This window comes from Medicago sativa, chromosome 7, assembly GCF_051527215.1.
Source record: "Medicago sativa cultivar Bolivia chromosome 7, Bolivia_mono, whole genome shotgun sequence".
NCBI lineage: Eukaryota > Viridiplantae > Streptophyta > Magnoliopsida > Fabales > Fabaceae > Medicago > Medicago sativa.
Genome location: NC_140755.1, coordinates 67,485,446 through 67,505,540, shown reverse-complemented (window position 1 = coordinate 67,505,540; position 20,095 = coordinate 67,485,446). Strand labels below are relative to the sequence as shown.

The 20,095-nt window shown below is 32.5% G+C and overlaps 1 protein-coding gene, 1 non-coding gene and 1 pseudogene across 2 annotated transcripts; 1 reads left to right on the top strand and 2 right to left on the bottom strand.

Annotated features, from left to right (window-relative positions):
• Positions 1–6,425: 6,425 nt before the first annotated feature.
• Positions 6,426–9,578, bottom strand: LOC146907921 (uncharacterized; annotated as a pseudogene).
• A 2,704-nt stretch (positions 9,579–12,282) lies between these two features.
• On the bottom strand, positions 12,283–12,394 carry LOC146907920 (small nucleolar RNA R71). The gene has a single exon (XR_015020925.1). It is a non-coding gene; the product is annotated as a small nucleolar RNA R71 (small nucleolar RNA).
• Positions 12,395–16,649: 4,255 nt separating this feature from the next.
• LOC146907919 (protein NRT1/ PTR FAMILY 8.1-like) lies at positions 16,650–19,670 on the top strand. Its single transcript, XM_085725500.1, has 4 exons — positions 16,650–17,141; positions 17,391–17,608; positions 17,712–18,262; positions 18,660–19,670. Exons 1-4 carry the CDS (start codon positions 17,036–17,038, stop codon positions 19,489–19,491), a joined length of 1,707 nt encoding a protein of 568 aa, XP_085581626.1. The 5' UTR covers positions 16,650–17,035; the 3' UTR covers positions 19,492–19,670.
• The last annotated feature ends 425 nt before the right edge of the window (positions 19,671–20,095 follow it).

The following is a 20,095-nucleotide window of genomic DNA, read 5'->3' as shown; positions in this document are numbered from 1 at the left end:
AGGGTTAAATAAGTAAATGGTCCCCTTAAATATACCAACATTTGATTTTACTTCCTCTAAAATATTTCTAGGCTTTTAGTTCCTCCAAAATTTTTCATCCATGAAACTAGTCCTCTTCTCAATGTAGAGCAAGGAGTAATTTCATGGATGAAAAATTTTAGAGTGACCAAAAGCCTAAGGAATATTTTAGGGGGACTAAAATCAACTGTCGGTATATTTAATGAGACTATTTACTTATTTAACCCTATATTTTAATATTTAATTTTTTTTCTTCATGTTTTTTGGTTGTACATTCAAAGGTAGAACCACCAGGATTGAGACCTGACAACTCAAAAAATTCTCTAGAATCTGCAACTTCATCATCATCCAAATTGAGCTCTAATTTTTATGCCAAAGATAGACCACGATCATGGTTTGCCACAGGATGTTCTCGTTGCCTCTCCTATGTGGTGGTTCATGAAACTAACCCTAGCTGCCCAAAATGCAAAAACCGTGTCAACAAAATAATGAAAAGTTGAATGCTAAATGCACTTTGTTAAATGAATGTACTTTTTTCATTTAAATGGTACCTTTTATGATAGTAAGTTGAATATCTTAATAAATATCAGTTCGTTGAACAGAAGAATAATGATGATGAATTTAAATGTTTTTTTTTCCTGGTAATAAGTTGTATTTATATTTGCTATAAGAAGTAATGAATTATTACAATAAAAAGGTTATGAGTTATTACAACTCAAACATCTTCTATTATGTAGAAATTATAGTTCCAACATAATGTTGCACAAATTAGAAGAATGTATTCCTTAGTGATGAAAATCAAGTTACTGATATTAGGGATATATATTTAATAATCATAATAAAAAGGGTTAATTATGTTTCTAGTCCCTATAAAATAGCGACCTTGTAAGTTTAGTCCCTACTTAATTTTAATAGCATTTTTAGTCCCTATAAAAAAAAAATTTACTTATAATTTTAGTCCCTGCTAAAACAAAGTTTGATTAATTATCCTTAAACTCTTAAATTTTTGAACGATTTTTTTGAGACAAGATTAGAACACTATGAAAGGTTCGTTTACTAAAATTTAGAATTTTCTGACATGAAATGAATTAAATATGAATTTTTTAAAACGACAAAAGTTAAAGATAAAGGGTAATAAAATCTGGATGTAGAAATCAAATTTTGCGATAATTTTTTGCGGACGAACTTTTAGTAATGTTCTAAACATGTCTGCAAAAAATTGTTCAAAAATTTAAGAGTTTAAGCATAAATTAAACAAATTTGAATTGAGTAGGGACTAATACTCAGTGCAGAAACAAAATTAGGGACTAAAAATGCTATTAAAATTAAATAGGGACTAAACTTACAAGGTCGCTATTTTATAGGAACTAGAAACATAATTAACCCTAATAAAAATAATCATTAATGTAAGAAACAAAGTAACAATAGTGTTATAAAATAGACACTGGTCGATATATAATGTGTCAGTATATAAACTTGTTGAGTCACTTGTAGAAATATACCTTAAAAATGTATTACAAAGGTCTTATGAGTTATGATATGACACAGGAAAAAATGAGAGAGATGTTCTGGCCTATATGCACACTTTAATAGAGAATATTTATTTCCTGCCCCTATCACCAAAAAAATTGATATGTCTGCCCCAAAATGCCCTTGTTCTCCAATTGAATTGGCGAACATAACCATTTTTTCAATGTTCTCTGCGAAGTTGCAGGCTTTTTCTGAGTTCTATACATGGAATGGAGAGCATTTTTATTTTTTAGGTTTTTTTTGCTGTTCTTTATTTGAAATGGCGAACAAGCCATATTTTTTTTAGTTTTTTTTATGTTCTATTTTTAAAATGGCGAGCATGGCTAAAAGTGAATAAAAAGACAAGTAACCCAATCAAAACTCCACCGTCATATGATCACCCTTGAATTAAGCAATCAAATAAACAAATTTGCAGATTCAAAGATTAAAAGGATAATCGGCCTTGAGCATGCCACTGGACGGAAATAAAACAAAGGACAAGAAAAACAATTGCATGCTCGCCATTTTGTTTATAGAACACAAAAAAAAAAACGTTGAAAAAATAGTTATGCTCACCCGTTCAATTGAAGAACAGGGCATTTGTATCAATATTTTTCAACTAGGAGCAGACATATTAACATTTTTGGTAATAGGAGCAGAAAAATAAAAAATTTCCACTTTAATATGCATCTAGCTTCCATTTATCTAGAGACTACAGTCGTTCTCCTGTTGTGTAAAAACATAAGCAAGAATAATAAGATTAATAAGTAATAAAGTGATAAAAGAAAATGATTGATTTTGTTAAAAATTTAATGTTAAGCTAACTTTTACCGACTAGTTAATGAGATAAATAAAAAAGCTAAAATATTCATTGATTGGAACAACTTCATATATATTCGGTAATTAAGAGCAAAACGGGTTTAAAGATGAAAATGATAAGGGTGGTTAGGGTGTGCATAAGGTTCTACATCACTTCAGCGCAAAGTAAAATTGCATTATCCCATATTTAGCCACTTTTAACACAAATTTTCTTGAAGAGTATCTTATTTCTAAGTTCTCATTCTCTTTAGTTCAGTTTAATTATGATTCAGCTCACTCTATAATTATAAGGTTCATGTCTAAATACCTAAGATAAACAAGGAATGCATCTTTAGTCTACCTTATTACCTTCTTTAGTTTCATTTAATAAAATATCTCAATATTTAGCGAACTAGTGTTTATCCTAAAGTGATCAAGTTCGGAATAAAAACATATAGAATGAAGCATAAAAGGTAAAGGTACTTAATAATAACGTGCATTAGCCTTTACTCAAAAAAATAAAAAAAATAACATGCATTAGCTTAAACCATAAGATCCATTGCTACTAAAAGCACCCTAAAAAAGGGGTAATTTGCTCATAATGAGCTATAAACAAACCAAAATCATAAGATCATAATTGAGAATCATTGAAGGAGAGGAATGAAACACGTGACAACTGAATGCAGGCCTGTGATTTCTCAATAGCATGCTATCACGTATGTCTATGCAGATACAATGAAGAAATGGGTGGAAAGGGCCATGCAACTCAGCTCTGCCCTAGGGTTTGAAATATATCATGTGTATTTTATTCTTTTTTTTTTTTTGTTTTGTTATCAAATTCAAGCTTTTGCATGTCTAAATAACTTAAATTTAAGAAACTCAAATGATTTTCAATTTCAAATTTTATTATTAGAATTGCATATGTAAAAAATCAAAAACCAAAAAAATTATAAAATAATAGTAGATAACGATAATAAAATAGTATGTTATAAAGTTTGGAATAGTGATCACACTATTTATTTTTCTTTTGGTGGAAAAAGGAGTTATCCCCCCACAAAAGTAAAAAAAAAAAAAAAAACTTAAAACTAAATCCCGAAGGAAAGGGGATAGTACTCACTACTCCTATCAGTCAATATGACTAAGAAGAAAATTTTTGGAACAAAATTAAAACTCAAACTATCCTAGTTATTTCAAGATCAAATTTTGCAAAAGAATTTGTCATTCTATTGTTTTCAAGATGTTGAACCTATTAATATGTCAACCGAAAAATATAAGACTGTATGCTCAAAACAATCATGTATCATGAGTGTCTCGTAATATAAGACCTAAAATGGTCTAACACAAAGACCCCCACAAGAAGCACAACCGCCAATACTAGTCACGGCTCCATCGCCATTAAAATTAACTCAACTCTTCCGGAAAAAGCTCAATTAAAACCAACGCTTATCGGTAGAATGAGACTTGTCAGAACCAAGCTTCTTCCACAAATCAATAGAAACAAAACCGAAACTCCCATACAAAATAAAAAAAATTGAATTCAGCTCATGAAGCTTCCAGTAATGAGTGAGTAATATAATGTCACTTCGCAAATTCGTCAACAAGGTCACATGTTGAAGCTTTATCCAATAAACAACCTTCCACAATAAGGTCGATGATGAACCAATCCAACTCTAACATAGTTTGAGACTTGTTTCCGCAATTAATACGTTAAATTTGGTTCATGGACGAAATAAGCTAAACTTAAAAATAAAAAAAAATCAATATGTTGAGTTAATTTAAAAAATCATATTAATTATTTCTCAAAAAGAATAAATTTTTTGTATGAAACTTTTGTTGCTTTTGTACCCAAAGAAAAATCTTTGTCGTTTAGAATTTTGTATTATTTTTTTAATTTAAAATCGACTTATAATGTAAAAATTACCGTCACTTATACACATTTGTTCATGTCATATTACTTTCAATGTGTGACTATTAACACACCCCCTCACGCCTATGATTGGATATCTAGAGCATGACCTATGTGGCATGATAACTGAAACATGATAACATGCTCTAATGTCATCTTAGAATTTGTGATTGAATCTAATACAACTTTACAAAACCGATTTATAGAGTAAAAATTGTCTCATTTATAAACACTTTTTCAGTTCATATCACTTACGATGTGTGACTCTTAAAAGTATTATCTATTTAAACATGTGTGTTGATTCTATTTTGCTAAGGATTATGTAAAGCAAACATATAATTCATAATTATTTGAAGTATAATAACAACTAATTTAATAAAAAAAACTAATTTAATAAAAAAAATAGGAAGTTTTTCATAGATCTAATTTACACTTATATTTTTCAACTAAACAATTCTTTTATTCAATATATACTATTCGAATATCAAATATAAAATAAATGATTTTTTTTTTCTGTGTGAGAGAGAAAAATGTTAAAGATCTTAAAAAAATTGATTTTTGATTGGTCCACCGCTGATAGAATTTGCGATATCCCGCCAACCTTGTTTCGTTTCGTCATTTGAACTGCAATCTTTCCATTGATTTGGAGGTGGTTGCCAGCATATCTGAAATTACACTTTCAATGTCTCCGCTTCAAAACAAGCGTGTCTGCATCAGTTTTTCGACAAAGAATACTTCCAATTGACACAAGTAAATGACCTTAATGCCCCTGGCGGTAGTTAACCACCGCTGGTAAATGCGCCGGCAGTTAACAACCGCTGGCTTCCAGGGGCAGTTAACTGCCGCTCACACCAGTTACAGAACCAGTGCAGTCTGCACTTGGTTTTTCCCAGGAAATGTGTCCTGTTTTACCTGTAATTTCAAACGGCAATTCTGGAGGAAATCAAACCGAAACAACAACATCCAGCAATCATAAACATCAACATTTCATAGTTTATCAATTATTCGGTTACATTACACCAAACCGATAATGCGTTAACGTTTAACAATTGTTTGAAATTCATCAAATTTTCCACATTATGCAAAACATTACACGTAATGTACATTAATTACTAATAAATGCGAAACTCAAATATATTGATATACATATAAATAGTTAAAGGTTAGTTACATATCACCCAAAAAATTGATCATTACATTATATAATCCAAAAAAAATACGTCGGCGCGTATCAACCAAAAAAACGGATTAACACTGACAAAAAGTGTCACATTTCATCTAATAAAAGCAAATTAGGGCTGAGCATCGGACGGTTTCGGGCGGGTTCGGGCCCGAAATCGTCACACTAGATGAAACCGAAGGGACAAAATCCAGAACCAATTCCGACCATATGTTGTGCTCGGTTTATGCGGGTTCGGTTTGAACGGGTATACGGGTTGTTCGGATGGGTTCAATCGGTTATGAGTTTCTCAGGTGTAGATGAAAACAAAGAGATTAACATGAAAAGAATGATGAAGAATAGGCTTTCCGGTTAATAATCTCTACTATTTTCTCTTTTTCTTTCACTTCATGGTTGCACAGGGTTTTAAAAGAAGATTGCTTGAGGGCTTTTCGAAAGAAGGAGAAGAAAATAAACTTTTCGAAATAAGGAGAAGAAAATAAAAGGATAGAAAGGAATTTGGAATAGATTGTAGAGTGTAGAGTTTCTACAAGACTCTAAGAACAAGAAGACCAATAGATTGTTTTTTATCCACTGAAAATATAAAAGAATAATATAATTAATGAGTAGTTGGTAGTAAATAATTATTATCAAATTTTGAAATGATATACAAAGCTTAACATGTGGGTAGCTGCAAAGTTAAAACGTGTAGCTTGTTAAAGTCTTTCATGGGCATTTGGCAGTGTGATGATATACTTTTGTGGTCTCAAAAAATATGGAAGCTGTAGTGATTGGACAACTGACTGTAATATAGCAGATGGCACATGGTTATAGCAATATACTCGGTCGGTCGTGGGTACCGATGGGTTCTCAAATTAGGAACCGCAACCGACCGTTGGTAACTGAATGGAATCGATTTTGTTCATTTTCTGAACCCGACAGCCGACCCGACCCACCCGTTTAACTAAAATGAGCAACGGTTTAGACGGGTTATGGGCGGGTTCGGCTCCCATGCTCAGTCCTAAAGCAAATCATCTAAATGTTCCAGAACATCTTCAAATTCGGTGTTTTCTTTAATCGGAGTGTCATCAAACATAATTGGATTGTCTTCATTTGTTGGTTTTTTGGTGGAACCGGTCTGTCTTTGAGCTCAATGTCCATGAGTGTTCGAAAACGATCGTGTTGATCCAAGAATTCATCCTCCCATGTTGCCGCCTCTTCGCTCCTGTGATTTCTCCACTCCGGGGATGTTGGCGGTAGTGGGCAACCATCTTTTAATGAAAGAAGGACAAAATGATTTGGGATTAGACCAAGGCAAATCATGTTGCTTTTCGGGTTAACCGGAGGCCGTTCTCTAAGTGGGAAAAAAGTCTCGGAGATGTAGTCTTTCCATGTAGTCATCTCTAACATCGACCTATTGTAACATGATGCAACGATGTGTCTCATATCCGGCAATGTCAACCATTTGTCGGGAGGTGCAAAGCTACTGGGATTTTTGGGAGGATACAATCCATCCAAGATGTAGTTGTAACAGTCCTCGCTCGCATATATCTCGATGTATTTTCTCCTATGCTCTTTCAACTCTTGAATAAGTGCTCTCCGCACCATAACATGACTTTCTTGCGTCAAACCCAAGGCTTCCGCTATAGCCCTAAACCCACAATGCCCGTCACCAATAACATCCACAACTCTCTCAATGTATCGTCTCATGAATTTTGGCATGTAATACATAGGATTGGATGGATCATAACTTGTTGAAACCAAGCTAGGCTTAGGAACCGGAACCGGCGAAATGCCAATGCGAGCACCTTTTCTTTTAGTTTGTGAAGATTTTTTCTGTGGTGAAGATTGACTTTCCGGATGTTGAGAATCAATAGTCTCCCATGAAGATGGGATCCTACTACGTGTGGTTTTGATTTTTTTGGGAGCTCCTTTGGTTGCCACCTTTCTTGGAGGTGGTGACAACAATGTGGTCTCCGAAAACGCTAACAACCGCAAAGCCTCTTTGATTTCTAGTTCCATTTGGAACAGAACTCTTTGGAGACGTTCTTGGATACCACGCCACTCCTCCGCGACCAAAAACAAATCTTCATTACTTTGTTCTTCACACATGTACAACTTATGCCAATGCGGGTGTATCTCATCCAATCAAATGAGCATGTTGTGACGAATTTTCATAGCAATGAAGCATGCACAAGGTAGGCCATACGACGTCCTTTGAACACAACCACAAGTTTTCTTCTCAATGCACAAGGTTTTCCTAGCACGCTCTTCTTCCACAAAAATAAAGTTCATGGCTTGTCTAGACACGTGACCCCCCAACCCGAGTACAAAGTGACATCTTTGTACCTATGTTCCAAGACCGTAACACTCCTACCAAACGATGATTGTATCTCCCCAAATTGGTTTGCCAACATCTCATCTATTTTTTTGCCAACAAGTACCCAAATCACCCTTGGAGGTGGACAAATATTCCTTCACCACACCATGAGCTCCTTCAACTCTATCCGTGGTCCTACACCCAAGATGTAACACAAGGTCCGTCCATGCCCTCACTAGTTTGTCCTTAAAAGGGTTCAATATGGTTTCTTGAACATAGTGAAGAAACGTTGGATGATCCTTACAAGCATCTTGGAATTCCACTAGATTACCCGCATATAACTCTTGAGTAGGAGATTCAACCAATTTTTCCCATGCATCAAATATGGTATCAACCAACTTACTTTCTTCTTTTGCCCATCCACCACAACAACATTTTGTTTAACTTTGCAATCGATGATGATTCTTGATCTAACATTTTTGCCAACATGGAAATAACAAAGTATTGCACTACTATCGGGAAGAACATTTTTTACGGCATTCATCATACTCGTGTCCTTGTCGGTCACTACCACCTTAGGCATATCACTATTTGGTCCAAGAAGTTTAAGCAACATTTGCAAAGCCCAAGTAAAGTTATGCTCCTTCTCGGACGTCATAAATGCAAAACCAACCGAATATGTCAAACAGGTTGAGGTGACTTCAACTATTTCAAACAATGGCATCCTATACAAGTTGGTTTTGTATGTGGAATCCATTATCAAAACAGTAGGAAAATTGTTAAACAACTTTACCGAAGTTGGATGAGTCCAAAATATGTCTTGAACGGTTTGACTTTCCTTTTTTTCTCTTACGTAATAAACATATCCATTCTCTTCCAACTTTGTGATTAGATATTGCATCTCCGTCAAGTCACCCATTTTTGCTTTTTTGAATTTATGACGTTCATTGTAGACTTGCTTGATATTTGTCATGGACTCTTTCCTTTTCTTCTTCAAATTTGTCAAAATATTTTTTGGTTTCACCGAAGAATCGGTCAAGTCATGTACAATCTTCTTGTCGTCCTCCGTTAATCTTCCGGCAAGAAGGTGCCCTGCTACATACGGCACCATCTCATGGTTGTGAACGCCATTAAGAATAGCCAGTTTCCAAGCATTGTCTTCCCTAACGACATATCCACGCACCTTGAACAAACACCCACATTTTCTTGATCCCTTTCCTTAATGCTTCACTTTTGTCTTCGGTACTTTGTGCTCGCCGCTCTGTTCACAAACCAACTCCAACATAGCATTTCTTCCTTCACAAGATCTTCTAATGATAACCGTAAATCCAGCCCTATTTGCTTGTCGACGGACCCAACCGAGCAATTCATCTTTATCTTTCCATGTGTCTCGGGTTGAAAATAAATGATTCGTGTCCACTTCGTTGTCACGAAGTTTCCACACATCGGAATTGATGCTTGAAGCCTCAAATTTAACGGAAGCTTCGACCTTAATGGGAGCTTCAACCTTAATGGAATCGACAACTCTAGGTTTTCGATCACCCAGATCATCACCCGCATTCTCAACATTATCTATAAATAAACAACATACAATTACTAAACTAATTAATAAACATGTATCTAATATCATATAATAACATAAACAAACCAAAAAAACAAAAGAAAAAAAATTGTGGAAAAAAAAAATGACAGTAGCTACTGCCACTTAGAAAATTTTGAAAATTTTCTAAGTCTCCAGCGGCAGTTAACAGCCGCTCACTCCCAGCGGTAGTTAACTGCCGCTACAACGCGTGACAGTACAAAAAAAACCAGAAAAATCAATCAAATGTAATGGATTTTAACATTGTAATACCTGTTCTTTGATGCATGTTGGGTGTAGAAACGTCTTAGCAATGATTTGGAGGCATGATTTTGACACAAAAATTTTGAAATGAGGTTTTTTTTGGGTATGGTTTTGGAATGAGAAAGGTGATGAATGAATAGGTGAGGTAGGGGTTTGCTGGTTTTGGGGGGAAAGACAGCAGCGGTAGTTAACAACCGTTGGATCCCAGCGGCAGTTAACTGCCGGCGGATCTTCCAGCGGTAGTTAACTACTGCCAAGGGCATTAAGGTCATTTACTTGTGTCAATTGGAAGTATTCTTTGTCAAAAAAGCAATTTTCTGATCAATTCTCCTGACGGTAATTTATCATCCAAGCAAGCCATCCAGCCTTACATCATAAATCCACATCTCTTGATTGGGCTTCTATCGTCTGGCGTTCTTGTATCCCTTCTTCAAACGCTTTTGTTTTTTTTTGGCGCCTAATGCATGATACGTTGTAATTTATGGTGTTTTTAGTATTTTAATTCAATAAAAAAATTAATTCGTTTTAGTCTTGTTTTAGAGCTATTTTACTACAAAATATTAGTTTTTATTTTCAGGACTAAATAATGAAGTAAAGGAAGAATTTTCAAATGTTGAAAAAAGAGCACGAGTGTACGCATAAAGAGCACGACTGTGCGTCCTATTTGAAGAAAAACCAGACAAAATTGATGAAAGTTGAGCACGATTCATGTGTCTACCTAGCACGACTGTGCGTCCTTCCCAGTCTGTAGAATTTCAACAGTTTTGAAGGCAAGCACGACCGTGCAAGTTATGCAGTCGAAAAAAGATGTTACAAACTCTTGAAATTTGATCATTATTGGCTTGTAATTTGAGTTAAATGATTTGTCTGAGGCTCTAGGCTATAAATTGGCCTCATATCATACTTGTAAAGCATCGTGGAATGTTTATGAACTTATTCTAAATTAAGATCAAAGTGATAAAGAATGATGCAGAACAACATAGAACATTATGGAACTTTTAAGATGTCGAAGAACTTTCAAAAATATTACAAAATAAAGTCATAGTGATTAGGAGCATCTTAGCATCTTTAGAACTTTCTAGGAACATGAACTAGATATTAGCATCTCTAGACAGTTCTTGTAATTAAGTAGTAGCATTAAATGTTTCTTGGTATTTCTATTTGGAGCCTTTCTAGAGTGGTATAAATAAGGCTCATCACCAAGTGTTTAGGCATACTCAAGCATTGAAGTATTCAAATAATATAATCTTTCTTTGAGAATATTAGAGAGTTTCTCTATTTTCGCTACCTTTCCTTTTGTCCCTGAGCCACAAAGTTTTACATTATTCTAAGTTTATTGCTTTTAGTTTTGTGCACTTTACATTTTCATGCTATTTACTTTTCTACATTATACATTTTCAGTCATTTATTTTATTGCTATTTACTTTTCTACATTATACATTTTCAGTCATTTATTTTTATGCCTTTTATTTTCATGTCTCTTTACATTAATTCCTTGTCTACAATGATCATGTGGGAGTAGACTTTTCTAGTCTTGGGATTGATGGAATGATTTAATGATTGAATCCTATTCAACCAAAGTCTAGATTCTATTTTATATGAACTTGTTTTCTAATATATTCTCACCGTCTTTAAATTTGATATTTAATATTAAACAAAGGACCGAAAGGTGAAGTTTAATATTGTTATTGAATCAAATCTCAAATATCAAATGAAGGACAGAGAGATGAAGTTTGATATTGGAAATTAGAGAGGTTTGTCAAAAAACTATAAGGATAGGTTTGATTGCTTTTTAGACAATAAAGTTGTGGTCAAAGAGTCTCAATGATAATCAACCATGAGAATAGGGGTGATTATTGTTGTGATACGTTCATGTATTCTGAGAGGAAACATGATATACCAATTGAATCTCTTGTCTTTAGAAACATTTCATTATAAAATAGAGAAATAGATAGGGAATGTTTAAAGTTTATCATTATGATTAGACCATAGTTCTAAGGCCTTTTTATAATATGTAAATGAAAAACCAAGCAACCATTTCCTTTTCATCTAATTAAAACTAATAATTAGATTGATAATTACTTCAACTTCATATGGATCGATATTTTTACTAATCAATAGAACCGTATACTTGCGGATTCGTATCAATTTTTTGGCGCTGTTGTTGGGGAGTTAGTAATATTAATTAACTTTTTAGTATCGGTTAGACTGAAATTTTTCTTTTATTTTGTTATATTTGTATTCTCTAATTCTTTGAATGCGAAGAATCCAAAGTCACGATAATTTTGTTCAACCAATTCCTGAGATCGAAAGGTTCTTTCGTAGTAGAAGAAGAAGAAGAGACGCACGCAGTAACCATTTGGCTGAAAATCGTACTCTCAAAGAGTATGTTATGTCTTCTATGGAAGAGCTACATGTTGATATTGTGCATTTAATAGTTGATGCTAGTAATTTTAAACTGAAACCTGCTTACTTAATATAGTACTGCAAAATCAATTTCCTGGATCACCCAATGAGGATCCAAACCTTCATCTCTCTATTTTTCTGCAATATTATGGCACTTTAAAAATGAATGTGGTGCAACCTGAAGCCATAAGGCTACAACTCTTTCCTTTTTCATTAAGGGACAGAGCTGGAACACGGTTTCACTCCCTACCTGATGATTCTATTACCACATGGAATCAACTAAAGCAAGCATTCCTTGATAGATTCTTTTCCCCCAAGCAAAAATGCTCAAATAAGAAATCAAATCACACATTTGACTTAAAATGAGGGGGAATCTTTTTTTGATGTGTGGGAGCGTTTAAAATAAATACTAAGGCTTTACCCCCATCTTGGACTAGAGAAATGGTTGATTGTCCATACTTATTATAATGGTCTTTTGTATACAACAAAAATAACTATTGATGTCGTTGTAGGTGGAGCTTTGATGAACAAAAACATTGTAGATGCTTATGCTCTAATGGAAGACATGGCTCAAAATTATTACTAGTGGACAAGTGAATGAGCCATCACTGTTGTTGTTCCATCTCCATCAAAAAAAGAATCGGATATATGTACGAAGTTTAAGGTGGACACACTTTTCAAAAATTTGACAAACTAAATATCAGTGTTGTCACATCTCTTTCTGATGTACCACCTTTTGAAATATGTGGAATTGTAGATCATACTGGCGTTGAATGTCAACTAAGGTTGTTTGTCGTAGGTTATGAGCATGTTAACTATACTAAAAGGAATCATCGAAATTTGTCTTCTCCTCCTTCCAATCCCTTCATGCAACCATCGACAATGACACCACCTGGTTTTCCAAATAACCAAAAATCTAATTTGAAATTTTGCTAGAAAATTTTGTGATGTCTTAGATAAAACAAAATCAAGAATTTAAAAATCAAACTGAATTTTTGAATGATACTCTTATTAAATTAATTCAAATGTGGACTCTATCTCTACTCATAACAATATTACCCTTTCAGTTTAAATATGTAAAATAGGTAATGAAAAAGTTAGCTCAAACTCATGTATTTTAAGACTATTTTCTTTATTTATACTAGCAAAAAGATGGGCATTCATGTGCCCTTCCTGCTGCTCTTTTTATTGTGCTAACACATGTAAATTATGAACTGTATTTTATATGAAATTTTGATTAGAATTAAGTACAAATATTTGTGACTTTCAAATTGTAACAAACCCAAAAAACGGGTTTATTTTTTCAATAACAGTAATAATTTAACAAATATAGTATAAATTCTTATATTTGTTAATACCACCAACAATATAACATTAATATAGGATATTTTTTTTAAGGCTATAGTTGGAATTATAAAAAATTCAGCCCAAAATCTCAATCCCCGCCATATATAATATTGATAATATTGTTCCTATTGTAGTGAGAAATTTTCTATTTTAATGGGATTTAATTTTTTTGATTAAAATTTAAACTAATATTAATAAAGGATAAAATAGTAAATAAAATAGTTTAATGAAGGGTAAAATAGGTAATGAAAAGGCCACTCCAAATTCATTTATTTTAATTTTATTTTCTTTATATATGGTAGATATATAGACACAGACACACACACAAAAATACACAAATAAAATACATGAGTATGGACTGTCTTTTCCATTTTCAATTTTACCCTTTAATTATAGTATTTTATTTTCTATTTTACGCTTTTATTTCCAGTATTTAAATTATTAATTAAAAAATAGATAAATCTCATTAAAATACCCACTGCAATAGGAACAATATTATCTTAGAAATATATAAAGGAAATATGAGATTTTGGGTTGGATTTTCCATTATTCCAATTATACCCTAAAACAAATTTTTCTAATATAATGTTATATTGTTGGTGTCATTGAAAATGATAAGAGTTTATATTATATTTTCAAAATTTCTTTATAATTGAAAAAGATAAGCATGATTTGTTACAATAAGTAACAAACACCTGTCCTCGTAAGCTTAACTCAGTTGGTAGGGACAATGCATACCGCTAGTATCTATACTATATCTATTCTATACTATATATAAAGAAAATCGCCCCTTTCGTCTCTTTTGGGCCGGCTTTTTCTTCTTCCTTGAAAAAAGTGTAATAAAGTAGATCAATATATGTCACTATAAATATAATCAATAAGAAAATGATCGTTATTTTATTTTTATTTTATATACAGACAAACCAAAATATGTCGAGTTGATAAATAATTTTGTTATATGTTTTGACAATAATTTGTAGATAAATCGATGTACGAATAATTTTCATTAATATTTAAAAATTTAAATAATTGTAATAAAAATTATACAAACAAACATAATAAAATACCAGTCTTTTCATAATAAAATATCAGTCTTTTCGCTAGTATAAAGAAAGTGGATTGTTTTAGATTGACTTTTTCTTTTTCTAATTATACCCTTAACAAAGTTTGACCATAAAATACTACTCCATTTTGTTGATGTTATTCAAAAAGATAAGAATTTATATTATATTTGTTATATTTTTTTGAAAGATATTATATTTGTTATATTGTTGGTATTATTGAAAAAAGATAAGTATAGTTTGTTACAAGTTGAAAATGCAAAATATCTGTTTCCACTGTATCAATAGTTTTCATCAAACTCAATATAATTTTAATCAAAATTTCATAAAACTATTGTGTGTAATTTATATGAATTAACGCAATAAAAAGACAGACACGAAGTGCACATCTAAACACTTGTATCTTCTATATCTATACCATTTATAAAGAAAATAACATGTTTTAACTCTCTTTTGCGCTGACTTTTTCTCTTTCCAAAATTATCCTCAACTTTCAATACAAATAGCACATATAACAAATAGATAAGAGTAAATTCAAATATTAAAATAAAAGTAACAAACATATATGTATGTCCAATTTTTATTATTCTTTAAAAAGTGCAATAAACTAGATGAGTATATCTATACTTATTTTTTCATTATCCCAATTATACACTTTAATAAATTTTTCTATAATAAAGATCGTTGTTCGTGTTATTAAATAAAAAAGAATTTAAATTATATTTTATTGTTATATTGTTGGTGTCATTAAAATAGATAAGCATAGTTAGTTTGGTTTGTTATGATTTGAAAGAAACAAACATTTATATTTTTAGTTTTAATCAAAATCTAAATTTCATAAAAAACACCGTTCATAATTTTTAAACATTGACACAATAAAAATAGCGGAAAGACGGACATGTGAGTGTTCGTCTTTTTGCTAGTATAATATAAAGGAAATACATGGTGTTGAGCTGGCATTTGCACTTTTGATTATACCCTTAAATAAATTTGTCTATAAGAATATGTATTGTTGGTGTCATTCAAAAATATAATAATGTTATATTGTTGGTGTCATTCAAAAAGATAATAATTTATATTATATTTGTTATATTGTTACTATTATTGGAAAAGATAAATATAGTTTGTTACAAATTGAAAGTGCAAAATATATACACCTATAATTTTCATCCGATTTTGATTATCTTAAAAAAAATTGATTTTGATTAAAATTATATATATAAATATTTTTCACGTAACAAACTATATTTATCTTTTTTAAGACACCAACAATATAACAAATACAAACAAATTCTAATCTTTTGGAAAGACACCAACTATATTCCATTATTATAGGTCAAATTTGTTAAGAGTATAATTTAAAGGGGAAAAGTCACCCTAATATTGCTTTTATATATAGCATTGAACCATTAAGAGTAGATTAAAAATAATCGGTCAAGAAGAAGGTAATCGACAACAAAAAAAGGTAAGCCTTAATCGTAATTATTTTCAAAATATAGGAAAGCCATATTTATTTAAAACTTTAAAGAAAGTGATGTGCTTTGCAGCTGTATTTGACCAATAAATTGACGATAGAAGAGTATGCATACATAGAACCATATCACATATTTCATAATTACTATGAAATCGTGACATGGTTTGATGTGATAGCACAACTGTTTTTTCGAGTTTTGCTCATATTTGCTGTTACTCGTTTCGTTCACCTACGATAAGGTGCCCAAAATAATCAATTTCATGATTTTTGTCACACTCTTGTTATCTTCACTTAATTACATGCAATGTTACAAGATTCTTTTTTTCTTCTTTCTTTCACATAGGATAGGATTTTTGCTTGGTTAGTTTCTTGAATTAAATTCATTGTGTTAGGGTTTTATTTTATTTTATATGTAAATAATGGTTAGGGTTTTTCCGTGTCAGTATCCAACATCGACCAAGTCAACGACACGTCTAATTAAATTTGAATTATATTCTTTTTTCAAATTATTTTTCTGTGTTGATTTATTGGTATAGCATTCGTGTCGTGTATGCTGTTTGTGTATTGTGTGTCCTTCATTGCCTGTACCACATATTTACTCACCTTAATACTGAGATGAATTTGTATGATTTTTTTCAATGAATATTTATTTTGACAATATTTTTTTTTGTTATTAACATTGACTGATACCTTCCTTCAAAAAAAAAAAAACATTGACTGATACCTAAACCTTGCCAAGAAGGGGAAAATTTTACCTTTACGCCAAAAAATTCACAAAGGTGCAGGTTTTGGTTTTATTTGAAAAAAGATCACTGACACTCTCTGTTGGTTGATTAGTCTTTTTACTATGATATAAGATAAGAAAGTAGATTGTATATTAGTCATTTTTATATGATGAGAAAGTGAACTTTGTAATACCCTTATAAGGGCATATATTTTTTCTGTTAAGTGTTGTTATCATAAGGTTGGCTTGTATTTTTAATGTACTTTGATATCAAATTGTCAACATAGTGTTCCTTTTTGTGTGTGTATTTAAAATGCAAGTTCTATTAGCCAATTCAATTTAGAATTATGTCTCATAGTTTGGACTTATAATTATCTATCCATATTTTTTCAGGAAGCCTACATATTGTTGAGTCTTTGAAGATAACAAAGAGAAACAGAATCATTGAATAGAGAATCTGCATTGATACTATGGCAGAAGAAGACATTTACACACAAGATGGGACCATTGACATCTACCGAAAACCTGCCAACAAGAAAAAGACTGGAAACTGGAAAGCTTGCTGGTTCATTCTTGGTATATGATTAATCTTTATAGAAACAACGTTGTTTGAACTTGATAATAATGTATTTAATGTTTGTATATCAGTGTTGTCAATCACGGGAAATAGTCGCTTTTTCAAATTCCGCTATGCTATAGTGCTGGTTTATCGCAGAGGCGTATTACAGAACTATAGCCGTTATTTAACAACACTTTTGTAAATATGCTTGTGTATTATGATTTGAAGATACTAAGATGCTGAATTTCAAAACATTTTTGTGACAGGAAATGAATGCTGTGAAAGATTGGCATACTATGGAATGAGTACAAACTTGGTGAACTATCTTGGCGAACGTTTCAATCAGGGAAATGCAGCAGCTGCTAAAAGTGTCACAACTTGGTCAGGCACATGCTACATCACACCATTGCTTGGAGCCTTTTTAGCTGATTCATACTTGGGAAGATATTGGACCATTGCTAGCTTCTCTGTTATCTATGTCATTGTAAGTTAAAACCACAAAAAATATTGTTCATTGGTGCAAACCATGTTCAGTTTCATTATATTTTGAGAACAATGTTAGTAACAAATGTTGATTTTCTCTGCAGGGAATGGTACTTCTAACTTTGTCTGCTACTGCACCTGGACTTAAGCCATCATGTGATGGTAATGTGTGCCATCCAACATCGGCGCAAACTGCAGCAATGTACATAGCCCTCTACTTGATTGCTCTTGGAACTGGTGGTATCAAACCATGTGTCTCATCTTTTGGTGCAGACCAATTTGATGAAACAGATGAGAAAGAGAGGAAAAAGAAGAGCTCTTTCTTCAACTGGTTTTACTTCTCAATTAACATCGGCGCGCTCATTGCTTCGTCGGTTTTGGTTTGGATACAGATGAATGTGGGCTGGGGATGGGGTTTTGGAGTACCTGCAGTTGCAATGGTCCTTGCAGTTATATTTTTCTTTGGTGGAAGTGTTCTCTATAGGCTTCAAATACCTGGTGGAAGCCCTCTTACAAGGATTTGCCAAGTCTTGGTTGCAGCTTGTAGGAAATTAAGGCTTCAAGTTCCAGATGATAAGAATCTTCTTCATGAGACTATTGATGTTGAATCTGTCATCAAAGGGAGTCGTAAGCTCGATCATACAAACAACTTAAGGTGAGTTACTATAGACACATTTACATCTACTTCGTACATGTTTGAATCGACAGTGAGTTTGACGAAATTATAGTGACCATGTGATTTAGTGAAAGCTCTAAAGTATAGCTTTTGCCAAAATCATGGTAACACCATGATTCCGCCAAACTCACTATGTATGTTTGGTTCCACTTTTCGAGGAGGTAGAATGGACTCCACTAGTACATAATCGATTTTTGACATATTAGGATATTCTCGAGTATAATTGATTTTGCCTACATAATTGATTTCTAACCTCAAAGTTTATTGCTCAATTCACTTTTACAAGAATGTATTCGAACATAAATCATTTTACGTTCAATTCAATTTTAAAAGCCCTATGCCTATTCTGATTAGAAAAACCGTTGAATCCATGCAGGTGTTTGGACAAGGCAGCCATAGAGACACAAACTGATCGCACAAAAGAGTTAACAAATCCATGGAGGCTTTGCACAGTAACACAAGTTGAAGAACTCAAATCCATAATCTGCTTACTCCCAGTTTGGGCAACACTGATAGCCTTTGCAACAGTCTACAGTCAAATGAACACAATGTTTGTTCTACAAGGCAACACAATGGACCAACACATAGGCCCTCACTTTCAAATCCCATCAGCTGCCCTCTCACTTTTTGACACTCTAAGCGTCATCTTCTGGGCACCAGTATACGATCGCATCATAGTCCCTTACGCAAGAAAGTTCACCGGCCATGAACACGGATTCACACAGCTTCAAAGAATGGGAATAGGCCTTGTCCTCTCAATCTTTTCCATGATCATCGCCGGCATTCTAGAGGTCGTTCGCCTCGACATGATCCGAAAAAATAACTACTATGATGTCAAGACTATCCCTATGTCAATATTCTGGCAAGTACCTCAATACTTTCTTGTTGGATGTGCTGAAGTTTTTACCAACATTGGTCAACTGGAGTTCTTTTATGGTCAAGCACCTGATGCTATGAGAAGCTTAGGAGTTGCACTTTCACTCACAACTAATGCAATTGGAAATTACATTAGTACTTTGCTTGTTACTATAGTAACAAAAGTTACCACAAGAAATGGTAATCTTGGTTGGATACCAGATAATCTGAATAGAGGACATCTTGATTACTTTTACTGGCTTTTGACCATTATTAGCTTTTTCAACTTCCTTGTGTTTCTATGGATTGCAAAGAGGTACAAGTATAAGAAGGTGGTTGGAAATGCTCACTGAAGATTATAATGGCTTGAAGATAACATAGCTCTATTTGATAAAGAGTTTAGTTTTTTATTTGTTAGTTTTTATCCTGATATTGTAATCATTTTCTCATATACATTCATTTGTACATAAATGGATGGATGTTATTTTGGAATTTAATGAAATTTCATATTCATAGTTAGTTTGTTTCAGAATCCTATCTTTTATTTGTACATTGTACCATTTTTATTTAAAGTCCAACATATTAGTTTTTTTGTTTTAAATCACCTAAAAAAATTATTCAAGTAACCACACTCACAAGGAGTAACCGAAGATGTCAAAATACGTATAAGACCATTGTGCGGGGTAAAAAAAAGAACTAACAAAGAATGATCTTCAATGATACAAATAGCAATTAAAAAGGATTTAATTGACCTAACAATACCAATGTATAAAGCCAAAGCACAAAGCACAAATGCAAAAACTTATTATTATTAATTTTTTATTATAAAAGAAAATATTTATTATTATTAAAAAAATTGAAAGCACTAATTATGTAACCGTTGGAAAGGCCTCTAGAATGAATTTTTGACCATTTTTTAGGCCTGTAGATTGAATTACGTAACTGTAGATTGAAAGC

What these genes read in the sequence shown, in the direction of transcription:
- LOC146907919 (XM_085725500.1), top strand. Translation starts at nt 17,036, where the DNA reads ATGGCAGAAGAAGACATTTACACACAAGATGGGACCATTGACATCTAC. An exon ending in AGCTTGCTGGTTCATTCTTG is followed by an intron (nt 17,142 to 17,390) that starts GTATATGATTAA and finishes TTTTTGTGACAG; the next exon opens with GAAATGAATGCTGTGAAAGA. An exon ending in GATCATACAAACAACTTAAG is followed by an intron (nt 18,263 to 18,659) that starts GTGAGTTACTAT and finishes GAATCCATGCAG; the next exon opens with GTGTTTGGACAAGGCAGCCA.